Source organism: Haemorhous mexicanus, chromosome 17, assembly GCF_027477595.1.
Source record: "Haemorhous mexicanus isolate bHaeMex1 chromosome 17, bHaeMex1.pri, whole genome shotgun sequence".
NCBI classification, from domain to species: domain Eukaryota; kingdom Metazoa; phylum Chordata; class Aves; order Passeriformes; family Fringillidae; genus Haemorhous; species Haemorhous mexicanus.
The window spans coordinates 14,467,281-14,480,760 of NC_082357.1; the positions used below are offsets into that span (position 1 = coordinate 14,467,281).

The following is a 13,480-nucleotide window of genomic DNA, read 5'->3' on the forward strand; positions in this document are numbered from 1 at the left end:
ATTGAATAAAAGCAGAAAGCATCTCTTGGCCTGGCTGTGTGGTACTGGGGGCCGGGACATGCCTCGATCCCCCCGGCAGGAATGAGGTGGTTGGGAGCAGGGAACTGGTTCTAAATAAAGGGAGTCACTGGCTCCCTGGGGACAGGGCGGCCAAATGTGGTGGCTGTGCTTCCTGTGCTGTCCTAGAAAGCAGGGACAGGGATCTCTGCCTTCCTCCCTTCTTGCCAACACTGTGGGCTTCAGCCTGATGCTGAGCTCCTCTTCATCCTGGTGCCTCCCTCCTGCAAGAGGGAGCTGGTGGGGTGGGTGTGATGTGCCAGGGGAGATGGATGGGATCTGTTGGTCTGCGGCCTTGCTTCTTTCTCCTCTCTTCTTCCTTTTTTTCTTTCTTGCTCTTCTCCCTGCTCTCTCCTATCTCATCCTCCTCTCCATCTCTCCTCTCCCTTCATCTTCTCTCTCTTCCTCTTCTCCCTGCTCCTTTCCTCTCTTCTTCACACCTCTTTACCTCTTATCCCCTTCCTCTGCCTCTCCTCTTTCTCTTCTCCCCTTTTTGCTACCCCCTTCTTTCTCCCCTCTGTTCTCCTTACTCCTCCGAGTTTTTCCTCCTTTTCTCCCTCTCAGAACAGACCCAGCCTGCCCACCCTCATTCCCCGGCGCTTCAGGCCCCTCCATCCATGCATGACCCACAGCCCATCACCGGGCCGCGTTCCCCGCTCGCCCCGGGGCTGTTTTCCGCCCCAGCCCCTGCGTCAGCCCAGAGCCGCATCTCCCCGGGGCCGGGGTTAGTCAGCAGGGAGGGGAAGCCGTGCCCTGCCCGGGGTGACTCACCCCAAAACTGGGCGCAGGGCAGGCTGCTCCCCCTCCCACCTTGCCGTGATGCCGTGGGGGGAATGGGGAACAACATTCCCGGTGCTCTGGCGGGAAGAATGAGTCGCCAGCCGGGAATGAGGCTCGGATGTTAATTGTGGGAGCCGGCAGGATGCTCCGGGCCTAGGAGCCGGGGCGCCGCCATGTTGATGCACCCCATGGCTGTGGGGCACAGGATGAGACCTTAAATCCACGGCACCCCGCGCTTGTGGGGGATTGTGACCACGGTGACCAGGCTTGGGGTATCCTCACTGTCTTTCTCCATGCCCGCGGGGAGGGAAGAAACCGAAAGAAGAGTATTTTAAAAAGAATATAAATAAACACAGCACAGGGGGCGTTGAGTTGAACGACTACACATCCCATCGGCCGCGGCGGCAGCGCAGGCGCAGCGAGGGTGGGAGGGGCCGTGGCGCGCGGCGCGCGTTGCCGCGCGGTGACTGGCGGACGGTGCTGCCAGTCAGGGTTCCCCCCGCCCCCGCCGCGGCGGTGCCTGCCCGGGCTCGGCGGGCGCGCGCACCGGGACCCCGCACCGGCACCGGGGACCCCGCACCGGCACCGCGCCCCCTGCCGGCCCCGCCCCGCCCCGCGCCGCGCCCCGGCCCCGCCACCGCCACCGCCGCCCCGGGACCGGCCCCGGGACCGCCGGCCGCGCCCGCCCCGCCCGGTACCGCGCCACCGCCGCCGCCGCCGGCCCAACCATGATGAAGTTTCGGTTCCGGCGGCAGGGTGCCGACCCGCACCGCGACCGCCTCCGCCACGACCTCTTCGCCTTCAGCAAGGTGGGTCTGGGGCGAGCGGGGGGCGCGACGGTGGATCCCAGGGGGGCGGCTACCACCGGGAGGCACCGGCGGTACCGGGCAGGGTGCGGCGTGCGGGCAGCCCCCCGCTGGCGCCGGACTGGTACCCCGGCGGGATGCTGCCCGCGGGGAGGCGAGCAGCGTGCGGGGCACCGCCCCCCGGGACCGGCTGAACCCCCGGGAGAGCCGCGCACCGGGACCTCCCCGCTCCCGGGGAACGGGCGCGCAGAAAGGGCAGGTCTGCCTGGCGGGGGGATCGCGGGACAGGCTGCTGGGCCGCCCCGGCAGGATGCACCCCCGGGGGTGGGTACCGGGAGCCCCGGGTGCGGGATGCGGACCGGGGGGCTGCGCTCCTCCCCGTACGGTGCAAGGGGGCACTCTGGGAGAGGATGCGACCCCCTCGGCAGCGCGACATCCCTGTCCCCAGCCCCTCTTGGAGGGTTTCCCTGGAGCGCCCCGGTTCCCGCACTCCCCCTGTCCCGTGGGTTCCCCGAGGCTTTGCTCACGGGCGTTTTGGGGTGACCCGTGGTCCCGCACCCTGTCTGGCCTTGGAGCATCCCTGGCTGCATCCCCCATGAGAGTCTTACCCCGGTCTCCCCAGGGGTGGGATACCGGGGGGCCAGACCCCCTGTGTCAGCTGGAAGGGCTGTGGCAATGATCCCCTGGGCTTTTGGGGTTCCCTGGCGCCCCAAAGATGTGTCTCTGTGGGGACATGAGAGGTCAGCGCTTGCCCCCTCCTCCCTCCGAGTTTTACCACTTATCCCCCCATTTGGGGTGGGAGAGACCCCCAAGCTCATCAAACAACCCTGGAGCGACCCCCACCAGCCCTGCGGTGCCAGACCCTTCCCTCGGGACATCGGGCTGTGCCAGCGGGTGCCCACCTGGGACTTGGTGCACCTTGTCCAGGAAGCGTTGGGACCATTCTCCTGCCCTGGCCGCGGGGCATGAGGCCACCGGCAGCGGCCTCTGGATGAGCCCAAACCGTGCCCATCACTCTGTCTGTCCCTGCGCTGCTGTGGGGTACTTGCCCAGCTTCTGGTGGGGACGCTGCCGTGCACCGGAGCGACCCCCGGGCTGTCCCACAGCGGGATGGGGCTGCGGGTGTCGGGGTGTGCGGTGGTGAGGGGTCAGAGCCAGCTCCACTGCCCAGCACAGCCCTGGCCCCCGACTCGCTGCCGTGGGTGAGGGTCTGGCCGGGGTGCAAGGCTCAGCCGAACCAGAGCCCCCTTGGTTTTGGGGAGCACAGTGCCACGGCCGGGTCCTGCCCGAAGGAGTGCCCAGGGCGGGTGTGTGCCGGTGGGATGTCCTGGGGGGAGGCTGAGGAGAGCCCCTCTGCGGCCGTCCCAGCCCTGGGGCCGCCGGCTGCCCACCTGCCTCCCATTAAGGGTTGTTTTTCCTCCCGAGCTCCAGATCTGCCTGGGATTTGCTGTAATTTGGCCGGGAGCGCGCCTTGGCCGGCCGGCACAGCCTGCCGGATGCGGCCCCGCTGCGGGCGGGAGCGGGGGCTGCGGCTGGGGGGCTGAGCCGGGTCCCCCTTTGGGACTGGGAGTGCTGGGGAACTGCGACAGCGCTTTTTGGGGAGTCTTTGCCGGTGTCACGGTGCTGGTTTCTGGCCTAAAGCATCGCTGTGGTGTCCCTGTGCTGCTGCTGTCCCAGCTCCCTCCTCCAGCTCAGTGTGCATCCCGGGGGGATTCAGCATGACCCTGCCTGGGTCGGCACCCACGAGCATCCACTTCCTCGCCCCTCCGACGTGTTGGGACCCACTTGGATGGGCCGGGACGCCTGGGATGGGCTGGGGACGTTTTCACGCTCCTGAAGGTGTCCCTTGAGGGGGGAGCAGGAGCCGGGGTGACAGCGGCTGCCGCCGGCGGGTGCGGAAAGCCGCCCCGCTGCGCCTCTCGGATGCCCCAGACAAAGGGAGCAGGTCAGGATCCGGCCAGTCTGGCTCCGGCGGCCTCCGTATCGTCTGATCGCGCCGTGGCTGCTCAGCCGAGCTGCCCTCGGGAGCCCTGCGGTCCCCGCACCGCGGGCCGGGCCGGTGGGTGCCCCCCGCGTCCCCCCGCTGCCGGGCCAGCCCCTCCCCAGCCGGCGAGCCCGGGCACGCCGGACGGCCCGGACTTCCTTGGGAAGGTGCCCTCGGGCGACACGCGGCTCCGGCGGGGACGTCCCTGGCGCTGGTGGGTCCCGCTCGCCTGGTTCTGCCGCCCGGCACCGGGGACGCCCGGTGATGTCGCAGTGGGGGTCCCGCTCGCCTCTCCTGGGGTGTCCTCACCTCGGGGGTTTAGTGCAGGGGGGTCCCGTCCCCAAAGTGCTGGCTGTTGGTGGGACAGCTCGTTCAAGGTCAGAGCTACCCCGGCCCGTGGTGCGGCTGTTGGGCTGCGTTTTGGGGTACTGGGTGGAAACTGGCTGAGGAGTGATGTCCCCTCTCCCCAGGGCCCTCCTTGGTGGCAGTGGGGGACAGAGCAGCATCTTTGTGATTCCCCATCGCAGGGGCGATGCTCAGGCTGGTGTGGGATAGGAGCTGTGGGGGTGAGGGGGGCTGTGGAAGGTTTTGGGGTATCAGAGGTGGGAGGGTCCCACTTTGACCTACATGTCCCCATGGCAGACGGTGGAGCACGGCTTCCCCAGCCAGCCCAGCGCCCTGGCCTACGACCCCGTGCTGCGTGTGATGGCCATCGGCACCAAAGCAGGAGCCGTCAAGCTGTATCCTTTTCCTCCACATGAGCAGGAGGTAAGGACCTCCCGGACCCTCCTGCGCTCACTCCTCTGGCTGTCCCCATCCCGGAGAATGCTTGGAGACGTGGCTGTGCTGCTTCTGGCCCATCCGGCAGCCCCCACTCGGCTGTCGTCCATCCCTCTGTCCAGCTGTGCTGCAGCTGGGCCGGGCGGCGAGGGGGCGGCTGGAGGAAACCCCCACCTCGCCCAGAACGCGGTGGGGGGAAAAGGGGCTCGGGGGCATCCCAAGTGGGGTCTTTCCTGCTGTTACCCCGCTTATCCCGGGGGGCTCCTGTCCATCCTCATCCACGCAGCCCTCGGGGGAGGGGGCAGGGGGGGCTCTGGCCGGCCCAGCGCCGGGGAGAGAGGGGCTGCGGTGGGCGCGGAGCCCGGTGCCGGGTGGGGGGCCGAAGCGGGGGACGCCGAGCGGGGCCGGCCGGGCTTTGTTGCCGGCAGCGTGCAGGGAGACTTCAGAGGGCTGCTGGCGGGCGGCCAGGGCTGGATGCGGCCCGTGCTCGGGGGGCCCCGCGCCGCAGGAATGCGGGCTGGGGGCGCGGGGGCGGCTGCGCCCGCAGCGGGGTCGGGGTGTGGGGGGCGGCCGCGCTCCCCCTCCCCCCGGCCGGCGGCTCGCTGCCTCCCGAGCACAAAGATGGCGTGTTTTGTTCTGCCGGGGCCGCCCGGGTGCCAGCCCGGCCGCGACGTCGCCGGCCGCCCCACTCGCCCGCCTGGCCCGCGGTGCCGGTCCCAGCTGAGCCCCCCCGGCACCGCGGGGATGCTGTTGCGGGGGGCTGCGGTGCCCTGAGCATCCTCTGCGGGGATGGTTTTGGGGTGGTACCCAGCGTGGTACCCCGTGCCTGCATGGCCCTGCTCCGGCTGCCTCCAAAAGGATGCTTCTGGAGGTTGGCGGTGCCGGGGAAGCCGGGGCCGGGTGAGGCAGCAGCCGGAGCTGGCCTGACTGGTGTTTCTGGTTAGTGGGGGCACCCCTGGGTGCTCCCCGGCCGGGCTGGGCAGATCCGATTGCCGACAGCCTGGCATTGAGGGGCAGCCAGTGCCTGGGGGTCTCCTGGGCCAGCTGGGGGTCCCTGTGCTTGGACCCCAATCCCACATTGACACTGGTGTGCCGGAGCCACTTGCCCTGAGGGCTCTCGGCTTGTGGCACTGTTTTGGGTGGGGAAAGACCCCAAAATGAGCAAGGATGGGTGGCATCCCCCATGCGTGTAGCACCGAGAGCCCTCTGCATGCTCCCTGCTTCATTCCCATGCCCTGTTCCCTGCTCTCCCCAAAACTCTGCGGCTGTCACCTGGCTCTGCCGGCTCGGCTGTGCCCAGCACTGCCAGACAGCTCCTGCCTGTCCGGCCGGGCAGAGCCGCCCCGCTGGTTCCCCGTGCCCAGGGCACCAGAAGGCGACCAGGGGCAGGGACTCCCAGCACTCAGCATGCCCAGAGGGGCTGCACAGCGCACTGGTGACACCGGGCTGGGGGGAGCAGCTGGCTGGGTCTGGGAGTGCCGGGGATGCCAGGCTGGGCTGCTCCGTGCGGTGCTGCGGCCGCTGCGCAGGTCCTGCCGCCGTTCCTGCTGCGGTTCCTGCCGAGCAGCGTCGCCAAAGGAGCCGGGACCAGTCGGGTGAGTGCGGCTGTGCCGGCGCATGCCGAACCCCACCCCACCGTCGGTGCGTGCCGGGGCTCCCGGCGCCTCTCGCACACCCAGCCCAGCTGTGAGTGTTGGCCGCAGCCTGACCTGGGATATCCCGGCAGGAGGTGGTTGGTGGATCCCAGCCTGACCTGCCGTGTGCCAGCTGGAGGTGCTTGATGGATTTCAGGCTGATTCAGAATGTCCTGGTTGGAGTTGGAGGTGCTTGGTGGATCCCAGATGAGAATGGTGATGCCAAGGCCAGCTCTGGCGTGGGGTGCACCCAGGGATGCCCTGCCCTGGCTCTCCTGGGGACAGGGGGCTGAACTGGTGTTTGCAGGCAGAACTGTGACCTGAGGGAATTCAGAGGGTCCTGAGTTTGCTGGGGAAGGCTGGTGGGGGCTCTACCCTCGTTGTTTCTTTGACGACCACCCAGATATGGCGCACCGGGTGTGGAGCTGACAGGCCTGCACAAGGAGACGGCCACTGTCACCCAGCTGCACTTCCTTTCCGGCCAGGTATGAGGGTGTCCCGGGGGGGAAGCTGGCAGCAGCCCCCCCAGCACCTCACACACCCCTCTATCATCCCCCCATCCCCAGGGCTGGCTCCTCTCGCTGCTGGATGACAACACGCTGCACCTGTGGGAGGTGTGCCAGAAGGAGGGCTGCTCCCACCTGGAGGAGACCCGCAGCTTCGGCCTCCCGGGACGCCCAGGGTCCGGCGGTGCTAAGTACTTGCCTGGGGGGTCGGAGCCGCTCCCCCGCGGGGCTGCAGCCGCGGAGGTGCCGCTGCCAGCTGGGAACGGCACGGGGGAGCAGCCGGCCGGGGGAGCAGCCGGCCGGCTGGGCGGGATGGTGGCCAAGGTCCTCTCCATGACGGTGTTTTCCCCACTGGGATGCTCCTCTGATCTCAACTGAGATGCTGAGTGCAGGGAACAGCTCTGGATTTTTATGGTGCTGGCAGGGCCCAGGGGTGATTAATGGCTGTAATTGCTGTCGGCACTGAGGCTGTCCTTGCCCTTGTCCTCCTGCACTCAGGGAGATGGGAGTGTAGGGATGGAGCAGGGGAGGTCTGGGGTCTCTGACACTCCCCCAGACCCAACCCAGTGCTGAGACAGCCCCTGTTCCCTCCACCAGCTGTTCCCCTGGCATCACACGCGTGACAGTGGTCCTGCCCATGGCTGCTGGTTCCATGGTCTGCCTGGGCACTGAGGGCGGTGCCGTGTACTTTGTCACCCTGCCCACCCTGACACTGCTGGAGGACAAAACCCTCTTCCCGGATGAGATCCTGCAGAGGTGAGAGCCCTGCAGGCCCCATGCCCCTGCATCCCCAGCACCCCCAGCCCTGCTCTGACCCCCCCGTGCCTGTCCCCCTGCAGTGTCCCTGATGACTACCGCTGCGGGAAGGCGCTGGGGCCCGTGGAGTCCATCCAGGAGCACCCACGCAGCGGCAGCCGCCTCCTCATCGGCTACAGCCGGGGGCTGCTGGTCCTCTGGGAGCAGAGCACTCGTGCTGTCCAGCATCTCTTCCTGGGCAACCAGGTACCGGGGCTGGTGGGGCCGTGGCCCTGTGTGTGTGTGTGTGTCCCCATGCACGTGCTGAGCCCCCCGTGTGGCCCCGCAGCAGCTGGAGAGCCTGGCCTGGGAGCAGAGCGGGAAGAGCATCGTCAGCTCCCACAGCGACGGCGGCTACATGGTGTGGGCAGCGAGCGGCACCGGCCTGAGGACCCAGCAGCCTGTCATGTCCACCATCCCCTACGGTACAGGATGGGGGTCTGGGGGGGCTCTGGGGTTGGGAGCTGATCCCCCTCCTGTATTCCAGTGCTACAACCAGTGTTGGGTGTTTTCATTTCAGGGCCGTTCCCTTGCAAAGCCATCAGCAAAATCCTCTGGCGAACCTGCGAGTCGGGGTAGGTGGATGGGCTGGGCACGGGCACAGGGGACACTTGAGGGTCCAGGGTCTGATGGCAGCTGCTTCGTCCCACCCAGGAACCCCTTCATCATCTTCAGTGGGGGGATGCCACGGGCCAGCTATGGTGACAGGCACTGTGTCAGCGTGCTGCAGGGCCAGACCCTGGCCACACTCGACTTCACCTCCCGTGTCATTGACTTCTTCACTGTGCAGAGTGCAGAGGTGCCTGAGGGAGGTACGTCCTGCCAGGGCCACCCAGGGAGTGGGTGATGGTGTGGGGGTCTCCATGTGCAGCAGCCATCTCCCCCCTCCCCAGGCTTTGAGAACCCCCGAGCCCTCGTGGTGCTGGTGGAGGAGGAGCTGGTGGCCATCGACCTGCAGGCGCCGGGCTGGCCCACCATCCCTGCCCCGTACCTGGCACCTCTGCACTCCTCTGCCATCACCTGCTCCTGCCATGTCTCCAACGTGCCCCTCAAGCTCTGGGAGAGGATCGTCAGCGTGGGCGAGCAGCAGAGCCCCCGGCAATCCTCTGCGGTCAGTGGTGGGATGGTGGGGAGGGGTCCTGCTGAGGCCTTCCAGCATGGCCCAGTGGACTTCATCCTTCCTCCATCCCCTCTCCATCCCTCCCTCCAGGCTTGGCCCATTGATGGGGGAAAGAACCTGGCCCAGGAGCCCACGCAGAGGGGGCTTCTCCTCACTGGGTGAGTGGGCTGGCAGCAGGGAAGGGGGCCTGGGAAATCCAAAATGCAGGGGGGGGCACATCCACACCCATTTCTGCAGTGAGGGAGTGGGGTGCGATGGGGTGGCGGTGGCATTCACTCCCTCATTTCGGGTGAGCTGCCCCTTCTTGTTCTGGCTGGGCATGAGTGTGTCACCCGCTGCGCTGTCCCCCGGTGTCCCCCCCTCTGGCATGGTGGCTGCCAGCACACAGGCAGCTCTTGTTAGCCGGGCAGATGTTGGGGCCTCGCGCTGACAGGACCCCCCCGCCCAGGCACGAGGACGGCACGGTGCGGTTCTGGGACGCCTCGGGGGTCTCCCTGAAGCCCCTCTACAAGCTGGGCACCGCCAACATCTTCCAGACAGACTGTGAGCACAACGACAGCCTCAACCAGGCGGGCGAGGAGGAGTGGCCTCCGTTCCGCAAGGTGAGGTCCCCTGGGCAGGGTGACACTACCATGGAGCTCAGCACCCTCCCGGCTCTGCCAGCACTGGAGGGGGCAAACCCAGAGCTGGGCACGGGGGATGCACCTGCCGGAGCCATCCCGGCTGCGCCCCGGGGACGTGTCCCCCGGCTCAGGGCACAGCTGCTGTGTGACGCACTGTGGGGACACAAGGGATGCTTGTTCCATGGGCCCTGTCCATGGGTCTGCCCCAGCATGGGGGACAGAGCCAGGGGGTGTGTGGGGACAGACTTTTCCTGGGCGTGATGCCCAGAGTGGCCCGTGTGCCACAGCTGGTGGAGGGATGTGGGGGTGCAGGGGGCTGTCCCACAGCTGTGTGAAGGGTCCTGGCTGTCCCTTCAGCTGTCCCCTCCCGCAGGTGGGCTGCTTTGATCCCTACAGCGATGACCCGCGCCTGGGTGTGCAGAAGATTGCCCTCTGCAAGTACACGGCCAAGATGGTGGTGGCTGGCACGGCGGGGCAGGTAAGGTGGCAAGGACAGAGCAGGGGCTTCCCCATTGGGGACCCACAGCATGAGGGGGCTACAGACCCTAAAACCCCCCATATTGTCATTGAAGGGCTCCTAGCCTGGGTTTAGCCCCCAGTGTGCAGCAGGCTGGCTGGCTGGGGAGGTCCAGTGTGTCCCCCTGTCTGTGCTCGTCCCTGCAGGTGCTGGTGATGGAGCTGAGCGACGAGAAGTCGGAGCACGCGGTCAGCGTGGCCACCGTGGACCTGCTGCAGGACCGTGAGGGCTTCACCTGGAAGGGCCATGACCGGCTGGCTCCCCGGAATGGGCCACTCCACTTCCCCCCTGGCTTCCAGCCCAGCGTGCTGGTGCAGTGCGTGCCCCCTGCTGCCGTCACCGCCGTCACCCTCCACTCCGAGTGGAACCTCGTGGCCTTCGGCACCAGCCACGGCTTTGGGCTCTTCGACTACTACCGGCGCAACCCTGTGCTGGCCAGGTATGGGGGGGACCTCGGTGCTGGGGACCCCCTGGAGTGGCGTGGTGGGTGCTGAGCAGCGCCGGTGCCCGCAGGTGTACGCTGCACCCCAACGACTCGCTGGCCATGGAGGGGCCCCTGTCCCGCGTGAAGTCCCTCAAGAAGTCCCTGCGCCAGTCCTTCCGCCGCATCCGCAAGAGCCGCGTGTCGGGCAAGAAGAGGCTCAACGCCAGCAGCCCCTCCAGCAAGGTGGGCAGGGAGTGGGGGCCACCGTGGCAGCTCCCCGTCCCCACCAAGCAGGGAGTGACCCTGTGTCCCCTCCCCAGGTGCAGGAGGCTAACGCGCAGCTGGCGGAGCAGGCGGGTCCCCCCGAGGTGGAGATGACGCCGGTGCAGCGGCGGATCGAGCCTCGCTCGGCCGATGATTCGCTTTCGGGGGTCGTGCGGTGCCTCTACTTTGCCGACACCTTCCTACGTGACGGTGAGACCCCCTCCCTCCCTCCCTCCCTGGGAAAAGCCCCCAGGCTGGGTCTGTGGGGAGGGGTCTCTGACACTGCTCCACCCCCACAGCCGCCCACCACGGCCCCACGATGTGGGCAGGGACCAACTCCGGCTCGGTGTTCGCCTACGCCCTGGAGGTGCCGTCGCAGGAGAAGTTCTCGGAGCGGGCGGTGGAGGCGGTGCTGGGGAAGGAGATCCAGCTGATGCACCGGGCACCCGTGGTGGCCATTGCGGTGCTGGACGGGCGGGGAAACCCCCTGCCCGAGCCCTACGAGGTGTCTCGGGACCTGGCCAAGGCCCCCGACATGCAGGGCAGCCACTCCATGCTCATCTCCTCCGAGGAACAGTTCAAGGTGAGCGCGGGGCTCAGTGTCCCACTGTGAGATGGCACACAAAATGTCCCTTGTCCTCTTTGGATGTTCTCATCACACAGGGACTGGAGGTGACCAGTCAAGTTTTGGGGGCACTCCTATGCCTGTTCTAGGGTGGTGAATCCAAGGGGAAGGTGCCCCCCTAAACCCTGTAGGTTCCTGTTCTCCCCTGAGCCTGACTCCTCTTGCCCCCCTAGGTGTTCACGCTGCCCAAAGTGAGTGCCAAGACCAAGTTCAAGCTGACAGCACACGAGGGCTGCCGGGTGAGGAAGGTGGCCCTGGTGAGCTTGGCGAGCGCTGGCTCCGAGGAGAGGCTGGAAAACTGCCTGGCCTGTCTCACCAACCTGGGGGACATCCACATCTTCACCGTGCCCAGCCTGCGGCCCCAGGTCCACTACAGCTGCATCCGTAAGGAGGACATCAGTGGCATTGCCTCCTGTGTCTTCACCAAGCATGGCCAAGGTGAGGCCACCAGGTGACGTCTGTGTCGATGGGATGTTGACCTCACCTGCAGCCCTGTGGGGGATGCCTGAGGCTCGTTGTTGTCCCCCCTGTAGGTTTCTACCTAATTTCACCATCCGAATTTGAGCGCTTCTCTCTGAGCGCCAGGAATGTGACAGAGCCACTGTGCCGGCTGGAGGTCACCCGGCTCCAGGACACCTCCTGCCTCAGGTGGGCTGTCTCAGGGGCGTGGGGGCCTTTGCTGTGGTGGAACCCCTGTACACCCACCCCATGACACTGGTTCTGGCCATAACTTCTCCCTGTTTCCTTCCAGCAACAGCTCAGTGGTGACACCGAAGCTGCCACAGGCGAACGGCACCCACGTCCCGCGCAGCTCCGAGGGCCAGCACTCCCCCTCGGACAGCGACCGTGAGTGACTATCCTGTCCCTGCCCACACACGGTGTCCCACAGCCCTGCTCCAAGCCTGGCTCTGTCCCCAATCCCTCCTGTCCTGTGACTCCCCAGGGTCCCCTGACGCTGCCTTCTCGCCCGGCCCCATCGACTCCCCCAACAGCAGCCTGGAGACCCCGCTGGACACCACCGGGGACATCACCGTGGAGGAAGTGAAGGATTTCCTGGCGTGAGTGGAGTGGGAATGGGGTAAACGGTGCTGTGGGGGCCATGGCAGTGCCTCTCACCCTGCTCTGCCCCAGGTCCTCGGAGGAAGCAGAGCAGAACCTGAGGAACACCAGCGAGGACGAGGCCCGGCCCACGGGGATCCTCATCAAGTGAGGTCTGTGAGGGGCTGGTGGTCCCTGGGGTGGGAGTGGGATTTGGAGCTGGGATCCCAGAGCAGTGCCCTGGCTTCCTGATCCATTGTGGGAGGATGGAGTTGTGATCCCTGGGGCTTGCAGAGGAGGGGGAGCAGGGTGAATGCCTGTCCTGATCCCCACCCACTCCTGCTGAGGAGCTGCCTCTCCCACAGGCATCGCCGGCCTCCCTGACCCATCTCAGTGCTCGGATTCCCGGGATGCGCGACTCGACTGGACCCCCGCGCCCCCTCCCCATGTAACGTAGACTGGCCTCCTCTCTAACATCTGCACCCCGGCTCCGGCACTCCCCACACACCCCTGCCCGGCCCCGGCGCCGTGGGGCACAAACTCTTCCCGGGGAAGATCAGTTCCATTTTTATACACGGTCGAGTGTCACTGTCCCCTGCTCCAGAGCCCCCTTCCTGGGGGATGCTGCTGCTTCCCCGGCTCCACGGGGAGGGCTGGGGCTTGTGGATCCCCCCTTGTCCCCTGGTTTTGGTCCCTTGGGGCAGTGGGGGGCCCCCCCGTACCCTGGTCTGTGTTTACATGCCCGGCTCCCTGCAGTTTACAGCCCTGTTCCCTGCCTGCCCGGAGGCTCTGGCTGCTGCACAGGGGCTGTCCCCAGGGGAGCCCAGTGGGGACCCCCTGGCTCCCAGGTGGGCAGCAGAGGCCTTGAGCAGCCCGAGGAGGGGCACGGTGTGGGGTCACAGGTGGCCTTTTTCTCTTAGTGGCTTCTCCAAGGGCTATTCTCCAGGTTGGGCTCTGTGCCTGCTGCTCCTTTCTGACACTAATTCCTGCCACGGGGTGGGTTTGGGATGGGATCACGCTGTGGAATTACACACGGGCTCCTGGTCCTGGTCCATGTTGGTGCTGGGGGGGGGCAGATGGGGTTACTTCAGCCCCCTCCTGCCCCAGGCTGGGCTGCCCCACCCTGAGGGTCTCACTGTGCCAAATCCCTTCTGGGCTCTGAGCCTGGCCTCATCCTCCTGGGGGCTGTGGTGACACAGCTGGCTGTGGGCCGGCTCTGTCCCCTGGCCCATGGTGGCTGTTCCCACAGGGCTCAGCTGGCCCCTGCCCTCTCCTTTGGGGAGCTGTGCCCCCCCGGGCTCCCTTGCGGTACGTGTGTGTGGCTGGGGGGGTTCGGGCTCGGTTGCTGCCGGCCGAGGCCGGGGCTGTAGCGTCCCTGGTAGAACCCTCCCCCCCAGCCTCATCTTTTTTTTTTTTTTTTTTTTTGGTAAGATGAATTTAGCATTGTTTAGTTATTAAAAATACTGGTTTTTAATATTGAAAATAAAGCATTTAATATCAGCTGCTTGGGCTGCAGGTGTTTGCTGA

The 13,480-nt window shown here is 66.7% G+C and overlaps 1 protein-coding gene across 2 annotated transcripts; it reads left to right on the top strand.

Annotated features, from left to right (window-relative positions):
- The first annotated feature begins 1,503 nt into the window (after window positions 1-1,503).
- On the top strand, window positions 1,504-13,453 carry LLGL1 (LLGL scribble cell polarity complex component 1). 2 transcript variants are annotated; one of them, XM_059861359.1, is made up of 23 exons: window positions 1,504-1,646; window positions 4,270-4,367; window positions 6,445-6,526; window positions 6,608-6,738; window positions 7,145-7,303; window positions 7,387-7,549; window positions 7,632-7,767; window positions 7,863-7,917; window positions 7,997-8,154; window positions 8,236-8,453; window positions 8,553-8,620; window positions 8,911-9,064; window positions 9,459-9,563; window positions 9,749-10,041; window positions 10,116-10,269; window positions 10,347-10,500; window positions 10,590-10,873; window positions 11,089-11,353; window positions 11,449-11,563; window positions 11,667-11,761; window positions 11,859-11,973; window positions 12,047-12,126; window positions 12,319-13,453. In XM_059861359.1, exons 1-22 carry the CDS (start codon window positions 1,566-1,568, stop codon window positions 12,123-12,125), a joined length of 3,162 nt encoding a protein of 1,053 aa, XP_059717342.1. In that variant the 5' UTR covers window positions 1,504-1,565; the 3' UTR covers window position 12,126; window positions 12,319-13,453. The 2 variants fall into 2 exon arrangements, with proteins under 2 accessions (XP_059717342.1, XP_059717343.1); XM_059861360.1 differs by having other exon boundaries at window positions 6,608-6,723.
- Window positions 13,454-13,480: the final 27 nt, after the last annotated feature.